Source organism: Moschus berezovskii, chromosome 13 (assembly GCF_049115385.1).
Source record: "Moschus berezovskii isolate FMDL1 chromosome 13, NW_MosBer_1.0, whole genome shotgun sequence".
NCBI classification, from domain to species: Eukaryota; Metazoa; Chordata; class Mammalia; order Artiodactyla; family Moschidae; genus Moschus; species Moschus berezovskii.
This window is the reverse complement of record NC_142472.1, coordinates 71,997,437-72,013,580: the sequence shown is the minus strand read 5'-3', so window position 1 is coordinate 72,013,580 and position 16,144 is coordinate 71,997,437. Positions and strand designations below refer to the sequence as shown.

The window sequence follows — 16,144 nt, the reverse complement described above, 5'->3', positions numbered from 1 at the left end:
TGGTTCTCAAAACGCACCCCCCAAAATAACTCACCAGCAGTACCTGCAGCCTGTCATAAGTGCAGATGCTCCGGCCACAGCCCAACTCTTCTGAATTATAACCTTTGGGGGCAGAGCCTGCAATCGGGTTTTAACGAGCCCCCAAGTGATTCTGATGAACCAAATTTTGAGAACCACTATAATGCGGACCAGGATGACAAGACACAAGAGGAAGGCTTCTGCCCAAACCAGCCCCAGAGACAACCACAGGAAAGGTAAAGGTAATTCCAGAGGTACTCGAAGCCGAGTCAACAGATGACAGAAAGCCGGGGACTAACCGCAATAGCTAAGTCCTAAACCTGCCCAGATGGGGAAACAGTGTTAGACTTTATATTTTGGGGCTCCAAAATCACTGCAGATGGTGATTGCAAGCCATGAAATTAAAAGACACTTACTCCTTGGAAGGAAAGTTATGACCAACCTAGATACCATATTAAAAAGCAGAGACATTACTTTGCCAACCAAGGTCCGTCTAGTCAAGGCTATGGTTTTTCCCGTGGTCATGTATGGATGTGAGAGTTGGACTGTGAAGAAAGCTGATCGCCGAAGAATTGATGCTTTTGAACTGTGGTGTTGAAAACTCTTGAGAGTCCCTTGGACTGCAAGGAGATCCAACCAGTCCATCCTAAAGGATGTTCATTGGAAGGACTGATGCTGAAGCTGAAACTCCGGTACTTTGGCCACCTCATGCAACAAGTTGACTCACTGGAAAAGACCCTGACGCTGGAAGTGATTGGGGGCAGGAAGAGAAGGGGATGACAGAGAATGAGATGGCTGGATGGCATCACTGATTCGATGGACATGAGTTTGGGTGAACTCCGGGAGTTGGCGATGGACAGGGAGGCCTGGCGTGCTGCGATTCATGGGGTTGCAAAGAATCGGATATGACTGAGCGACTAAACTGAACTGAAACCTGCCCACCTCCAAAACCAAGCGGTTGGTGGGAGTGGTAGATAAGAGTTTTGCCCCGGAAAAAAACTCCAACCTCAGATTAAAACCGGAGAAGGCAATGACACCCCACTCCAGTACTTTTGCCTGGAAAATCCCATGGACGGAGGAGCCTGGTGGGCTGAAATCCATGTGGTTGCTAAGAGTCAGACACAACTGAGCAACTTCCCTTTCACTTTTCACTTTCTTGCATTGGAGAAGGAAATGGCAACCCACTCCAGTGTTCTTGCCTGGAGAATCCCAGGGACGGGGAGCCTGGTAGGCTGCCATCTATGGGGTCGCAAAAAGTTGGACACAACTGAAGTGACTTAGCAGCAGCAGCAGCAGATTAAAACCTCTTGGTATTTTGGCAAAGAGATGGGAGTGACGCCAAGAGCCTAGATTGTTTTTGCCCACTCCCTCTCTATTCTAAAAAATCGGTGTGAACAAAGCTTCCTTTTCTCAGTCAAGGTAAACATCTTTTGGAGCAAAGAAGGCTTTATACAAATGTGGGGAAAATCCATGCCAACCCATTAATCAAGAGAACCTCTTTCATATGTAAAAGTGAGTCTTTCAACAAATAGCAGTAAGATAATTGTTCAGTAAACTGAACAAACAGAAGAACTGACAATCAGTGAGGAAGCAGATAATTCAAGGAATAGAAAATAACGTGAAAATTCTCACTGGTATCCTTAGAAATATAAGGGTACTACACCTATGAAAAAAGCAGAATAAGAAAGCAATCTTGAATATTTGAAAACAAATGACTAAATATTAAAAACTAAACAGAAAAGCTAAATGATTGTAGCATATCATAGCATATCATCAAGTAATTAAATGTTGAATCCTCATTTCAATTCAAAAAAATGAATTGGGAATTCCCTGAAGAGGAAATTAGTGATTTGGAAGACAACATTTTTGGGGGGTGGGGGGGAGGCTGCACCATGCACAGCAGGCAGGATCTTAGTTCCCTGACCAGGCAATGAACCCTCGCCCCTGCGGTAGAAGCTCAGAGTCTTAACCACTGGACTGCAAAGGAAGTCCTTGGAAGATAACATCTGGAGAAATCTTTCAGAATAGAGCAAAAAGACCAAAACAAACTATACAAGTCCAGTGAAAGGATCAGGTCACAAAGTTCCATACTCACTCAGTAAGCCCAGAAAAACAAAAGGAAAAATGCAAAGAAAATAAACCAGTTTAGAAATTGTCCTTAGTCCAAGAATGGTACAATTCTTCAGAGTGAAAGGACCATCAGGTAAGCAGAATGAATGACATATATTATATCCCACATACCTGGGCATTATTGGTGAAATGTTAGGACTCCAAGCCTAAAAAGAAAACCCAAGGTTTCTCATGAAGGTGAAAACAGGTTTTTGCCAATAAAGATAGAGAGAAGCGGACTGCTGCCTGCCTTTTAAGAAGCAGTACTGGATGCTAGCGATCGTGTGTTCTTTTGAACCTAATACCCTAAACTCGTTTTTTTTTTAATTGAAATGAGGATTCAACATTTAATTACTTGATGATATGTTGCAATAAACCAAAGAAACTAACCCTGGGATAAAGGGAGAAGCAGTGAGAAGGAAACAGTAAACTAATAGTTTTCTAAGTAATGATGCATAATGTCAAGACACAAACACACACACACAAACATAATGGAGATGAATCTAAAAACACTCACACGATTGCACCGGGAGAAGAGGATCCAGGCGGGGAAGTGAAAGAATGCTAAGGTAACTGACTTAACTGGGAGGTGAGTGGAAAATATGACTACTGATTAATAAGCATAGAGAAAAAAGGTAACCCCTAAAGAAACAGCAATACGTTGAATTAATTTTCAAAGCACTAGGAGGAAAAACAAGGAGAAAAAACAACAATCAATCAAGCCAATAAAATGGTGAAATAAAAACAAGCACGATATTCAGAAAATACAAAATACAATGGCAGGAACAGTCCAAACATTTCAACTGTTTCAATTAATATGAATGGATTAAATTTCCCAGAGACTCTTAGATTGACTCCCCTAAACCTGTTTTGAAAATAGAAGCCAATGCAGAAAGTATTAAGGACAAAAAAGAATATCTCATAGTTGTAAAAGGCACAACTCACCAACAGTCACATAATGCTTTCATATCTCTGAAATCAATTCATTAAATGGACATCAAGAATGTAGAAAGTCTGACAATTAACAAGGTAAATCCAAAAAAGAACAGGCAAGGCACCCTTCTCCCCTCAAAATCCAGAATATTTACAAATATTGACCATGCATTCCATAAAGCAGAAACCATACAGGTTACATTCAACCTGCTTGGGAATTATAAACATACTTAATACCAATTCCTGGGTTAAATATAAAGTGAACTGAATCTGAAATTACCCCCTAGAAATAAACAACAGTCACCACAGCTTAACACTTTTGGACACAGCTAGGACAGTACTCAGCAGGGCATTTTCAGTCTTTACTACATTTATTAGAAAACAAGAAAGACTAAAAATAAAACTTTGCACAATATACCTTAGAGCAGTGATTATCAAAGCCCCTGGAGACATGATGGTTTTTTGAAAACAGACTAGGAGTCTGTGAATTCATTTATATATTTGAAACCTATGGAAATTGCATGGTAACCTGAGATAAAACTGGAGACTAGTCAAAATTTGAATATTAAATCAGTTTGTAATATTGGTTACTTCTCTGTCCTGTTGAGATGAACTGGGTTAAGAGTCACATCTTTGAATAATGCAAGGTTTTATTCATTTTTCTTTTACTCCATTAAAGTATTATATGAACTGAATTAATGAATGAACTAGTTGGTAATTTTCCAAAATACGGGGCTCTTTGGAGGAAGAGAGTAAAACAGAAAAAAGGTCTGTATGGTTGTTACCAGGTTGGGAAACATTGACCTCAATATGACTGTTAATCTCAGGTCTGTGATGTCACAGTGTTATGTACCAAATGTTCCAGGATTCGGGATGGGATCTTACAGATGTAGAGGAGCAAAAGGGGCAGAGGGCTGCTACCAGCTCTCTTGCCCTACTTCTTGAAGTCAAGATTCGTGGATTTCAATAATCATGACGTCAAATAAAATTAATTTTCCAACTACAAGAGACTAAATTTTAAAAATCTAGCTCTTTTGGCTGAATGTCAAGAGAGGAGCTCTAAGGAATGCATTTGAGTCAGTTCTGATGAGATGGATGAACCTAGAGCCTATAATACAGAGTGAAATAAGTCATAAAGAGGAAAACAAACATCATGTATTAATGCATATATATGGAGTCTAGAAAGGTGGTACTGATGAACCTGCTTGCAGGGCAGCAGTGGAGACACGGACACGGGTGGCAGAGGAGGAAGGAGAGGGTGGGACCAACGGAGAAAGGAGCATGGAAGCATACACGCTACCACATGTACAACAGCCAGCCAGTGGGAATTTGTTGTATGACTCAGGGAACTCAAACCCGGGCTCTGGAACAACTCAGAGTGGTGAGACGGGCTGGGAGGTGGGAGGGAGGCTTAGGAAAGCGGGGACATATGTATGCTGCTGCTGCTGCTGCTGCTGCTAAGTCACTTCAGTCGTGTCCGACTCTGTGTGATGCCAGCACAATATTGTGAAGGAATTATTCAATTCAAAATAAATACATTAAAAAAAAAAAAAGAGTAGAGTTCTAGCACTAGCTAGCACAAATGACTAGAACATAAAAGACCAGAACCTCTGGCATTATAGGAGATAAAAAGATCTTAGTAGTTGTTATTTAAAACGTATTTTAAAGGTTCAATTATTACCTTTATAAGCAAATTTTAATTCTTTTAAAACTCATGTACTATTTCACAAATTACTGTCTATGCTGTAAAAAATTAACTGAACCTCATAAGTACTATACTTTACATACTTTTTCACAGGAAAAAAATGTTAAAACGTCCAATTCTGAACCATACCAAAAAGAAGCACTTCTACTGAATTGGAACATAAACAGAAGCCATATCTGTAATATTTCAAATGATCAATACCTGAGCTGCCAACAGGTGAATGTCAACATGTCCTCTGAAATAAACAGCAGAAATTTAAATTTCAAGATGTTCTCATCGTATTTGCTCTGGTTTATTTTAAAATACCCTCCTTTTGCAGGGGTTAAAGAATGATTCTTCCTCTCTCATTTATTAAAAACAAAATGACTGTATTTCTCTCCCCAACACACAGTTCTCCTCAGCTGAATTAAAAAATTTTTTAAGTTTTTTTCCTTACCACTAAACCAGCATCTTCAATTCTTACCTGGAAGAGTAGACTTCCTTATACAACAGCAATAAATACAAAGTAGAATTCTGTCAGCAAATATTACATATGATCCCAACAATACAGACAGTCTTAAAAATCAATTAGGTGTTTATTTGTATAGCATCAAAGACTTGAAAATCCTACATAATAGCCCATGAGGCTTACAATTACTAATCCAGTTGAAAAAAGAAGAATTTTCACCCACAAACTTGAGGTTGTTACTATTTTACATGCTTCAGACATGTGTGCTAAAACACCGGATACCTATTCATCTTTAGTTTTCACAGTAGTGGTATTAAGTCCAAAAAAGTCTTTTTTGATGATGTACCGAACACACTGCAAAATCACATTTCTTTCATGTCGAATGTCCGGAGCTAAAAGCTAAAAAATAATAAATAAAAAGATTAGCTTTTAAATAAAATACATCCAAGAAACACCATATAAGATATTCTATGTGCCTTCTCTATATGAAGAACACAGAATAATAAAGATTTGTATTATATTTACTAATTATTTCACTAAAAAACAAGTAAGAATATCTCCTTTTAACCAAAACTATCGAGATTTAAACACCAGTATTCAAGGTCCTCTCCAGGAGTATCAAGGAAGGGATGGGAAAATTAGGTTTAGAAGCTTACAATTCTTTACATCTAAAAATCATGTTAAATAGGATCCTCCCAAACCCAAATCTATAAGTATAGAAACTGGTATGGAGCTATAGTAAATATAGTAATAATGAAACTAATAGTAAATAATCCCAACATTCCTGGTCTTTCAGAACTTCCCACTTTTGTGCTTAATGTAATTGAAAGAAAGCTGAAAATCCCTGGTATCAAGAATACATAACCAAGGAATCACATGTGATTCGCCAAAAAGAATAATGTAACTACTCATTTTATTTCTAATGTCACTGTAGTTCAGAAACACCCACAGAGGAACTTTCAGTAAACAGATGATATAATATACCACTTACAAGGAAAACATTTTAAAAATGTAGTTTCCTTTACATAGCACCAAAATTTATGAAATAGAAAGTACATTTCAGATCAATTTTATTAAGAAGCAACTGTGTCTACATGTAACATGCCACAGTCTGCAGTCACAGAACACTTGAGCTGCAGCACAGCACTTCTCTAACGAGGTAAAAATCAGACTTTGCACAGAACGTCACCAGGTAGTTTTACAATTCCACTAAAAATTTCAGAGTATTTCTATCACTCTTAGATATGAAAGTCTGAGATCTTTGAACAGCTTCATGTCCATTACCTAGAATCAAAAGAGGCACTGTTTCTTTATAACTTAAAGAAAAATCATAAGTTTTTAAGCACATCACACTGAGAATAAAGTCAACGCACAAAATAAACACACAAAACCCTTTTTCTCCCGTTAGCCTGCACTGTATTTAGTTGTGCTTTCAATGAAAATTTTAAAAAGGTCAGTACACTTTGATACTTGACCAACTACCTAAGGCTAGGTTCTTTTATTTTAAGCAGTTTTGAAAATTGTAATTATCCCACACTTACTGAGTTTCAGCTATATTCCAAAGGCAGTTTCAGAACTAAGATACAAGGAGCATATGTAACCTTAAAACACACACGGATACACACACACACACGGACACACACACACACACGAGCCCAGCAGCTCTATTCTCAGGACATGAGTACACAAAGGCCACTTACCATTTCCAAGAGATACGGATGGTGTGTTCTTGGTTCAAATAATGTTCGATAGTTGAGATCATTTTTTTTCCTCTTTGGATTTGTGATTTTAAAACTTCTCTTTTGGCTCTCACACTTGGCTTCTGAGGAATTTTTAACAGTTGCTTTAACATCTTGACTTGGTTTCTTAGGAGTATGGCTATGAAGAACCTGGTCTTCTGCCAGAATGTCTGCTTCAGTCTTGATGGGAGCTTCTACATGTGATGAGAAATAAACACAAAAATAACAAATTAAAAAACAGGTAAAACTTCCAAAAATAACCAATAAAAACACCCCCCAGAACAATCTCCTTCCCCAGCCATAACAGTTACTTAATTAAAACTGAGCATGTACAGTGTGTCACAAAATTTTTCAAATTGGGAACTATGACTGCCAGTAACTGCGGAAATTACTGCAAAGAGCTATGGAAAACGATCCCTAAGGAAGAAGTAATACCAGATGGAAACCTGGATCCACACAAAGGAATGCAGAGGGCCAGAGACAGTCAATATGTGGATAAATACAAACGACCTTTTCCATTGGAAAAAATTTTGTAAAGATAATTGACAACTGAAAGCAAAAATGCAAACAGCAATGTATGTGGGGCTTATTAGCATCCGCAGAACTGAAACCTGAGAGAACGGCACAAAGGAAGGGAAGAGGAAAATCTAACTATATTGCTGTAAACTTCTTAAACTGCAGGAACACCTCGTTTTGCTATGCTTTGATTTAATGGTCTTCAGAGACACAGCACTGTGTACTAATTGAAGGTTTGTGGCAACACTGACCAAGTCTGTTAGCACCATCTTTCCAACACTGTTCGTTCACTTCATGTCTCTGCATCACATTCTGATGATTTCTTTCTCAATGTCTCAAACTTTCACTGTTATTATATGTTATGGTCATGTGTAATCACTGATCTTTGATACTATTATTATAACTATTTTGGGTCACCATGAACCATGTCCATATAAGACAATCAATTTAACAATGTTATGTTCTGACTGCTCCATCTTCCTGCCATTCTCTCTCTCTCCTTCTCCTCAGGCCTCCCTATTCCCTGAGACATTATACTGAAATTAGTATATGGTTAATAACCACACTAATGGTTAATAACCACAGGCTTCCTGAGTGGGTCATCTGTAAAGAGTCTGCCTGACATGCAGGAGCTTCAGGAGACGCAAGTTCGATCTCTGGGTTGGGAAGATCCCCATGAATAGCAAATGGCAACCCACTCTAATTTTCTTGCCTGTGAAATACTATGGAGAGAGAAGCCTAGCAGGCTATAGTCCATGGGGTCGCAAAAGTAGGACATGACTTAGCAACTTAAACAAAAACAGAGATGCTGTTTCATGGTTCAGAGAAAGCTCACTTTATTTCCTTGTTTTACTTACTGCAAAGTCCTGCTGTGTCAATATCCTATCCCATCCTATAGCCCAATAACACTGCAAGCTAGAAATCTGCTAGTGACCTGGATGGCTTAATAAAAGCGAATTCAATTACATAAAATAATTCTTAAGGCTTAGGAATGTGAAGCAAGGACTTTTTCCTGAAGGCAGGACACTTCAGACAATCAATCAAACTGAATTCATATAAAGTCAAAAGAACAGCTATGCACCACCCATTGCCACACAAAGAAAGATGTAATGGAAGGCAATATAGTTGGCTTCTTTAGACCTAAGTTTTACGTCAGCTTTGCCACATACTAGTTTTGCCAGTGTATCTCTTGAAGCTTCAGCGTCTTTAAAATAAAGGGCTGAAACCTCGATCCTTCCAGTTTCCTCTCTGCCTTCTCAAAGTGGTAGCCTCAAAATGAAGACATGAGTATAAAACTATTAAATATCTTATCTTAGGAATGAGAGAGGAAAGCATTTGTATGGCTTGTTTTTATAGGATTCAGTAATCTGGTAATAGCTTTCTTTGCTATCACATGTCATAAATACACAAGATAAGCAGGAAACGTAATATGTGTTTAAAGAATAACTTCATCTTCATATCAGTGTACTGGAAACAAGAGTAAGGAACTAAATACTATTTTTCTTAAAATTAAAAAAAAAAATGAAGAAGAGGCAACCATCTGTAAAGGACTCCTCTGATAAAGCCAAAGTAGATTATATTTCAAAATTCAAGTAGCCTTTAACCATAGTGAAAGCTTGGCCTTTCAAAAAGAGAGGGGAAAAAAAAAAACTCATGTTATAAATACCCAGATCTACACCTTAACTTTCATATTAAAGCCCAACTCTTCCTTCTCCAGCATCTTCCAACTACGTAAACATCGATTTTCTCTAGGTTAGTCAACATTAAAAGTCCTGCCATCTTCATCCAATTACACTGAAACCCCCCTTTCATCCTCCATTTTCACTTTGAAGACCCTCTATTCCTGTCTTCGGTAGAGCCCCTACTATGATGACGCATCTGAGACACACACTCAGAATTATCTCGTGGCTGGTGAAGCCCAGATATAACGACCACACAGAGCCAGGTTCAGAGGCGCAACAGGTTATTCACTAAACAAACGCTGGGTTACTGACGCGAACCTCGGCTTGAGCTGCCCATACTGCCAAGCCTACTCATAGCCCTTTTAGGAGGCCCTAAAAGAGATGCTAGATACTGAGCTGGTTTATCACCATTGCTTTTTTTGGAGGGAGGGGGAGTCTGTCATCACCTTTTAAGGTTAAAACATGTATCCTGAATAACATTAACTTCTCAGAAACACTATCAAAAGGATTCCATGTCTCCCAACCTTAAAAATACACAGGCCAATGCAACACAAGCACAGACGATTCCTGTGTTCTCCGAATGAGACCGTTTAGGTAAATGTGCTCTATAAGGAGCAATGCCCCATAAACAGGTGAGGAATTTTACCATCCTCTTTGTCATAAAGGACCTCTCTCCAGCTTCAAAAGCTGTGAAACACGTTAAGACAAGGGTTCTTGAGAGTGGGAAGAAGTAATTAACTCCCTCTGCTTTATCTTAGGATTTTCTCTGATTTCACTGCTGCTGCTGCTGCTGCTGCTAAGTCGCTTCAGTCGTGTCCGACTCTGTGCGACCCCATAGACGGCAGCTGACCAGGCTCCGCCATCTCTGGGATTCTCCAGGCAAGAACACTGGAGTGGGTTGCCATTTCCCTCTCCAATGTGTGAAAGTGAAGTCGCTCAGTCGTGTCCAACTAGCAGCGACCCCACGGACTGCAGCCCACCAGGCTCCCCCGTCCATGCGATTTTCTAGGCAAGAGCACTGGAGTGGCTTGCCATTGCCTTCTCACTAGTGGATATTATCTCTTCGCCTTCCTCTTCTTTCATTATGTTATTTTTGCCCCTTTCCCCTAGAGAAGCAACACAGTTCTCCATCTCTCCCACTTCCTTACATCCCATGCTAACTTCTGAATCACATGAGAAAGGAATTTGAGGCTCAACTAAAGAATGCGCGTGACACATCTCGTCCTCAGGTACATACACGTGAAAGGAGGCTACCGACGCACAGTGTACATCAGAGGCAACAACGGAACAGTCCACACCCCACTGTTACCAGCTGGAGCCAGGCTCACCTTCCGGCTCACTCTCCGACCCCGAGAGGCTGCCGTAGCTGTTCATCAGGGAGCACAGCGCTGGCGTCACCTCCTTGGGTATGACAGCACTCTGCGGTTTCTCCTCTTGGTCAGATTCTGCAACAGGAAGCACTGAGGATGAAACTGTATCAAAAACACGTACCAGCATAAACAAGCAAGCTGACAGCCCCCCACGCCTCATGCGTGAGTGGAGGAAAGCACTTCCCGATCATTTCCTCAATCTGCCTGAAAAAGAAATCCAGGAGACCTGAACATTTTCCCCCTGGTTTAAATCTTTACAGTCAGAGAAGCTATCTACCCCAAAGAGAAAACAGGGGCACATGGAAGCTGTAGGCAACTCAAGTCTCTTACCATGCTTCACTGGTTATGGAACTTGGGTCTTCTCTAAATGAATTATACAGTCTTTGTTGTTATTTTATTTTATGCTATTAATTAATTTTATTACAGTACCAGGAAGGCCATAAATGCATTTAACATCACTGGACTAGGATCATGGACTCTGAAAATTAGATTTGGAGTAAATAAAAATATAAATGGCCACTCTTTTTGTTTAAGACTGGTTTAGAGGGTACAAGTAGTATTTCAACCTTTCTACAGTTAAAGGCACAAACATAATGCTTCACTGAATCTGCCCTAAATTTTTATTATTTAGAACTTCTAAGAACTTAAGTAAACAAGCCAAGTATGAAAATTTAGCGAGTACTAAGAGCCTGCCAAAGGTAAAGTGTTTGATCAGAGCCCAGCAAGTTTAGTTGTAGCCCCAGGACACCACCTATTGCGTTTATTTTTGGCAGCTCTGAAAGTGTATTACATTTATTCAGAACAAGTCAGCAGTGCCTGATGGAAGAATGAAGGCAATAACTTGCCTGTGTAATGAACCAGCTCAACCCAAAGCCAATAGAAAATGTTTCAAGACAGTACTGAACGTTCACCAAGTCAGTCTAAGGGAAACCGAAGCATGCCAGTGGGAACAAGAAGTGAGTATGGGACTACCACCTTCTGGTAGGTGACCTCTCTCTCCACTGACCCACACTGCCCAGCACCCACTCCAAAAACTGCTCCTTGTCAATTCTGAGCTAACTTCTTATCTTTTCTCCTGAATTAATAGAGAGGAATTGAAAATACGCAGTTTTATTTACAAATGACTAGTGGATAAAACAGACTCTGCAACAATATTAGTGTGGAGACTGTCCATCTCATTGTTTAAATGATGATATGCCAAAATGTAGAAGCACCAAAAAGTACAATACAGATGACTAAATAATGCTCTTTAAAAGCATGAGCTCATTTAACCCTTTTGAAGTATCACCTTCACTATTAATTACAGGTGATAAAACCAAAACTCAGGAGAATCTGCACTGGATGATCCCTCAGGTAACAGAACTATACAACAGCCGGGTCAAATTTAAACCCTGGCTACCTGACTCTAAATCCCAAATATTAACTAGTGGGCTAGAACATCTACAGATATATAAAGCTTTCTGAAAATTAAGTCATCCTTCCAAACTCTCTCTATGGTCAAGAATAATGCCAAGAAACGCCTTTCAGCTACAGCCCATTTCTCTGTTCCCTTTCACAGCAAAACCCCAACTATTTATATAACTCACCAGGGAAGTTGCCTGGGCCTGAAATTTCCTACAACTATCTGACCCTCTAGAATCTACTTCAATCTTTCAGGCCCACCACACCTGGGCCTGAAAAAGAAAGAACTTTTTCTTCCAAGTTCACCAGATTCTTCTGTGTTGCCAAGTCTAGAGGTCATTTGTTGGTGTTCATCTTAATTAACCTAGTGACAACATTTGACAGTACAACTGACCCTTGAACAACACAGGCTTGAAGTTCACTTATACACAGGTATTTTTCAATACTAAATACTGCTGAAACCAACCTGCGATTAGCTGAATCCATGGATTCAGGGCTGTGGATGCAGAAGAACCGCATTTAGACTCGAGTTTTCAAGCACGTGGAGGGCTGGCGCTCCTAACCCCTGCAACTGTTCAAGGTCAACGGGAGACCTTCATGTGACTTCCAGAACCCTTTCAGTTGGCTCTCCTCTCCCAGTCTCCCTAATTCTCTTCATTGGCCGACTTCAGAATTCCTGAGTTGTCCCCGGGTCCAGTCCTCAGCAACCTTTCCCTCTGTGCGTCTCTCTCCTCTTATGATTTCACTTTATTTCACATCTTAAAGTACTATTTAGAGGCCAGTAAATCACAACTATATACCTTCAGTTTTCCCCTAAAGCCCAGAATAAACTAATTGTTCAACATCTCCACTTAGATATCAAACAGGCATCTCAAAGGTTAGCATGCCCCAAAACAGAAAACACTTGATTTCTCCTCCAAACATGCCTGCCAGTTGGCCTCCATCTCAGTAAATGCCAGCTCTTTTCAATGGTTACAGCAAAACCTAGCAATCACCCTGACTCTTCTCTTTCTCACATATCATATCCAACCCAGCAACAAATACTGTCAGCTGTTTTGAACATATATCCAGAATCACACTCATTACTTCACTCCTACAACACTTCTTACCCAGGCAGTTCTAGCATCCTCCTAAAAGAACAGCCTGATATGATCTGCCCACCTCTGCAGTCCATTCGCCACTTTTACACATCACATCACCTCTCTGCTCAACCTCAGAGTAAAGTCCTAAGTCCTTTCCTGCCTTAGACAAGACCCTATTAGAGCTGATCCTTCACCACTTTCTTCCTGCCTTACTCCACTGCAACCCTGTTGTTCCCCAAGTACACAAAGCATGCTCTCCCCATGGCGTGTTTGCACTTGTTGCCTTCTCTGCTTGGAAAACTCTCAGGTCTCGGCTCCTAACTTCACTCAGATTTCTGAGTATCCTCTTATCAGAGATGCCTTCGCTAATTATACTCAATAGCACACTCCTTTCTACAACTGCCATTCTCAGTCCTTTTCCTTGGCGTTACTCGTCCTCTGAAGGCTATCAACCCACATTTATTTACTGTAGCTTCCCCAAGCAGAACATAAGGTACAGGAGAGAAGGGGTTTGGCTCTGTTCAGTATACTGTATCTTCTGAGCCTAGAACAGTACATAAATGCTCAACAAATATTTGAAGAACAAACTGTTGCGTGAATCAGTTAAATAAGGACAAGTTCAAAAAGGGAAACTAGAACAGAATGACAGAACTATGCTGAGGTGGGGCCATAACAGAAACCTGGCTTCATCTGGATTCAGAGACTATTTCTTTTTTTCAACAAAATGATTCTATTTTTCTTAAAAAATCACATATATGCATCTAACAAAAATACTGAGGGGTATAAAACGTGAGCAGGGGCTGTCCCCATAAGTTAAGGAAGTATATTGCTTTTTATTTTATGCTTTTCCGTTTATTTTTTCCTATTTTTTGCATCATTTTTATAATCAGAAAATGAATTATAAAGAAAACACAGGAAAATGTAACCTGGAGGCAAGTATTTCCTCATAATTCAAGAAGAGGACTGCACAGCTTTAATTGGCCTACATATCAACCCTTCTTCCTGCCTTCCTTTTTCTCCAGACTTTATATTTTGAATCCATTTTAGATTTACACAAGCGTTGCAAAACTAGTGCCAAGATTTTCCATACACCCTTCACCTAGCTTCCCCTAACATTAACACCTTACATAACCACAGTGCATTCGCCACAGCTAACATATGAACACTGGGAGAATACTACCACCGAAACGACAGACCGTGCTGTCATTTCACCAGTCTTTCCACTAAGGTCCTTTTCCTGCTCCAGGAGTCGACCCACCAGAGCACGTCACATTCAGTCTCCGGACTCCTCGATCTGTGTCTTCTCTCAATCCGTGACAATTCTTCAGTACTCCCTTGCCTTTCAGAGCTTGACTGTTTTAAAGACTACTGGTCAATTACTACAGAGTATCCCTTAGCTGGGTCTGATGTTTTCTGATGACTACACTGAGGTCATGGGTTTTAGGTAGTGTCCTTCTTGTCATCTATCAGGAGGTGCACATCAACCTGACTTATTACTGGTGATGTCAGCCGTGACCACTGGGTGGTCCCCACCATAAAGTTACTATTCTTCTCTTTCCTTATTCTGTTTCTAGAAACAAGTCACTAAGTCCAGCCCACTTTCAAGGGGAAGGAAATTAAGCTCTATCTCTTGGAATAAGGAATAGCAAAGAATTTTAGACAGATGTTAAAACCACAACCTGGGTGGTTGGTGTACTCATTACTAGGACTGCCCTACAGCTCACTGTTCTTAACTGCCTTCCTAAGGGTAAGAGTTAGGAGTCCACACAAATGAACAACTTTTTTCCTATTTCACTACCTTCAGTTATGTTCTGGGGACACACCACATGTGACTCTGGCTCATGTGAAGGAAGCTTCTCTAAACAAGGTAAAACTGATCAACTGGAGAGTTGAGATGCTGAGAATACTGAGGGTATATGAAGAAAAGGGTACATGTGGTTTCCTGGAGCTTACTTGGGAGTGGAAAGCTGAAAAGCCAATGCTCTAAACATAGATCTGTAAAGTGTAAGAGACCAGAAGAAATATCAAGTAAAGGATAACAGGAATTTAAATGGAACCTTTCCTACAAAATCAAGCGACCATAATTTGACTGTTGGTATTCTGATTTCCTCAAACAACATCACTAATAGATAGCTTATTTTTAGGATTTTTGTATTCAAGCCTTACAAGTTCATCTCTGACCTTCACAAAAGTAAGGGTTTCAACATTAAGCTACAACAAAATGACTTGATATCTCTCACTCAACTGCTCCGAGGAACCTGACTGAATGCTTTCTATTATGAGGATGAAAGGTACTGACTGTTTCTCAGGTCTAATGCGTCTCTTGAAGATCCAGATACAGGCTTAACTACAGGCAAGATACAGTCATCTTTTCGTTAGTGCTTCACCAGACGAGCACACACTGAAACACTTCTTTAAAAAATGGGAAAACAGAATTACCCAACCAGAGCTAACAATATGAAGGCAAAGACTATTCAACACTACAGAACCCTTCAAATGTTCATTTAGAAAGTCGCATAAAGGGAAGAACTACGCAATTTTCAAGTTAGTTAACGTTTGTAACAGTAGTCTTCATATTTGTGTCTCAAGTATTTTAATGACGTGGAAGTTTCTATTTAGGCAGATTGTATTTCATCATCAAGGTCACAGCTGTAAGCGTGAATAAGTGTGTGGGCACTCTCCAACATTTTTTGAAGGGGGAAAAAAAAAAACAAAACAGTGCCCAAGAGTAAACTGAGCCCTGGCCCAAATGTCTTCTGCCTTTTCCTCACTATCAGTAAGGATAAGATGCTTTTTTAAAACTCTCTTCCACATCTCAACTATCCTAGACCCACACAACATAGATTTGCTTTTGGGGGCCAGATTCAGATTTCACATTTGGAGGTAACGAGGTGTACTAGGAGTAAGACTCCTAACTCTGACTCTGTCATTAACTAGCAGCATGATGAAGGTAAATGACTCTAAGTTCCTCGGTTCAAAAACGGAAGCAGCAACTGCACGTACGTGAAAGGTTGCTATGAAGCAAAGCGCTACTATACACAAAGCACTTAGCACACAGTTAAGTACCTTACTTAATAAGTGTTAGCTGCTGTTAAAATATTTATTATTGCAATTCCTACTGAATTTTATCTTGTCATTCTT

The 16,144-nt window shown here is 39.9% G+C and overlaps 1 protein-coding gene across 1 annotated transcript in view; it reads right to left on the bottom strand.

Moving 5' to 3' along the window:
- Positions 1 to 5,030: 5,030 nt before the first annotated feature.
- Positions 5,031 to 16,144, bottom strand: part of NUFIP1 (nuclear FMR1 interacting protein 1) — a 33,585-nt gene continuing 22,471 nt past the window's right edge. Inside the window, exons 8-10 of the mRNA XM_055426051.2 lie at positions 10,479 to 10,595; positions 6,914 to 7,146; positions 5,031 to 5,612 (exon numbers count right to left, since the gene is read on the bottom strand). Coding sequence (XP_055282026.2) covers positions 5,496 to 5,612; positions 6,914 to 7,146; positions 10,479 to 10,595 — 467 coding nt within the window. The 3' untranslated portion in view covers positions 5,031 to 5,495. The remainder of the gene's footprint in view (positions 5,613 to 6,913; positions 7,147 to 10,478; positions 10,596 to 16,144) is intronic.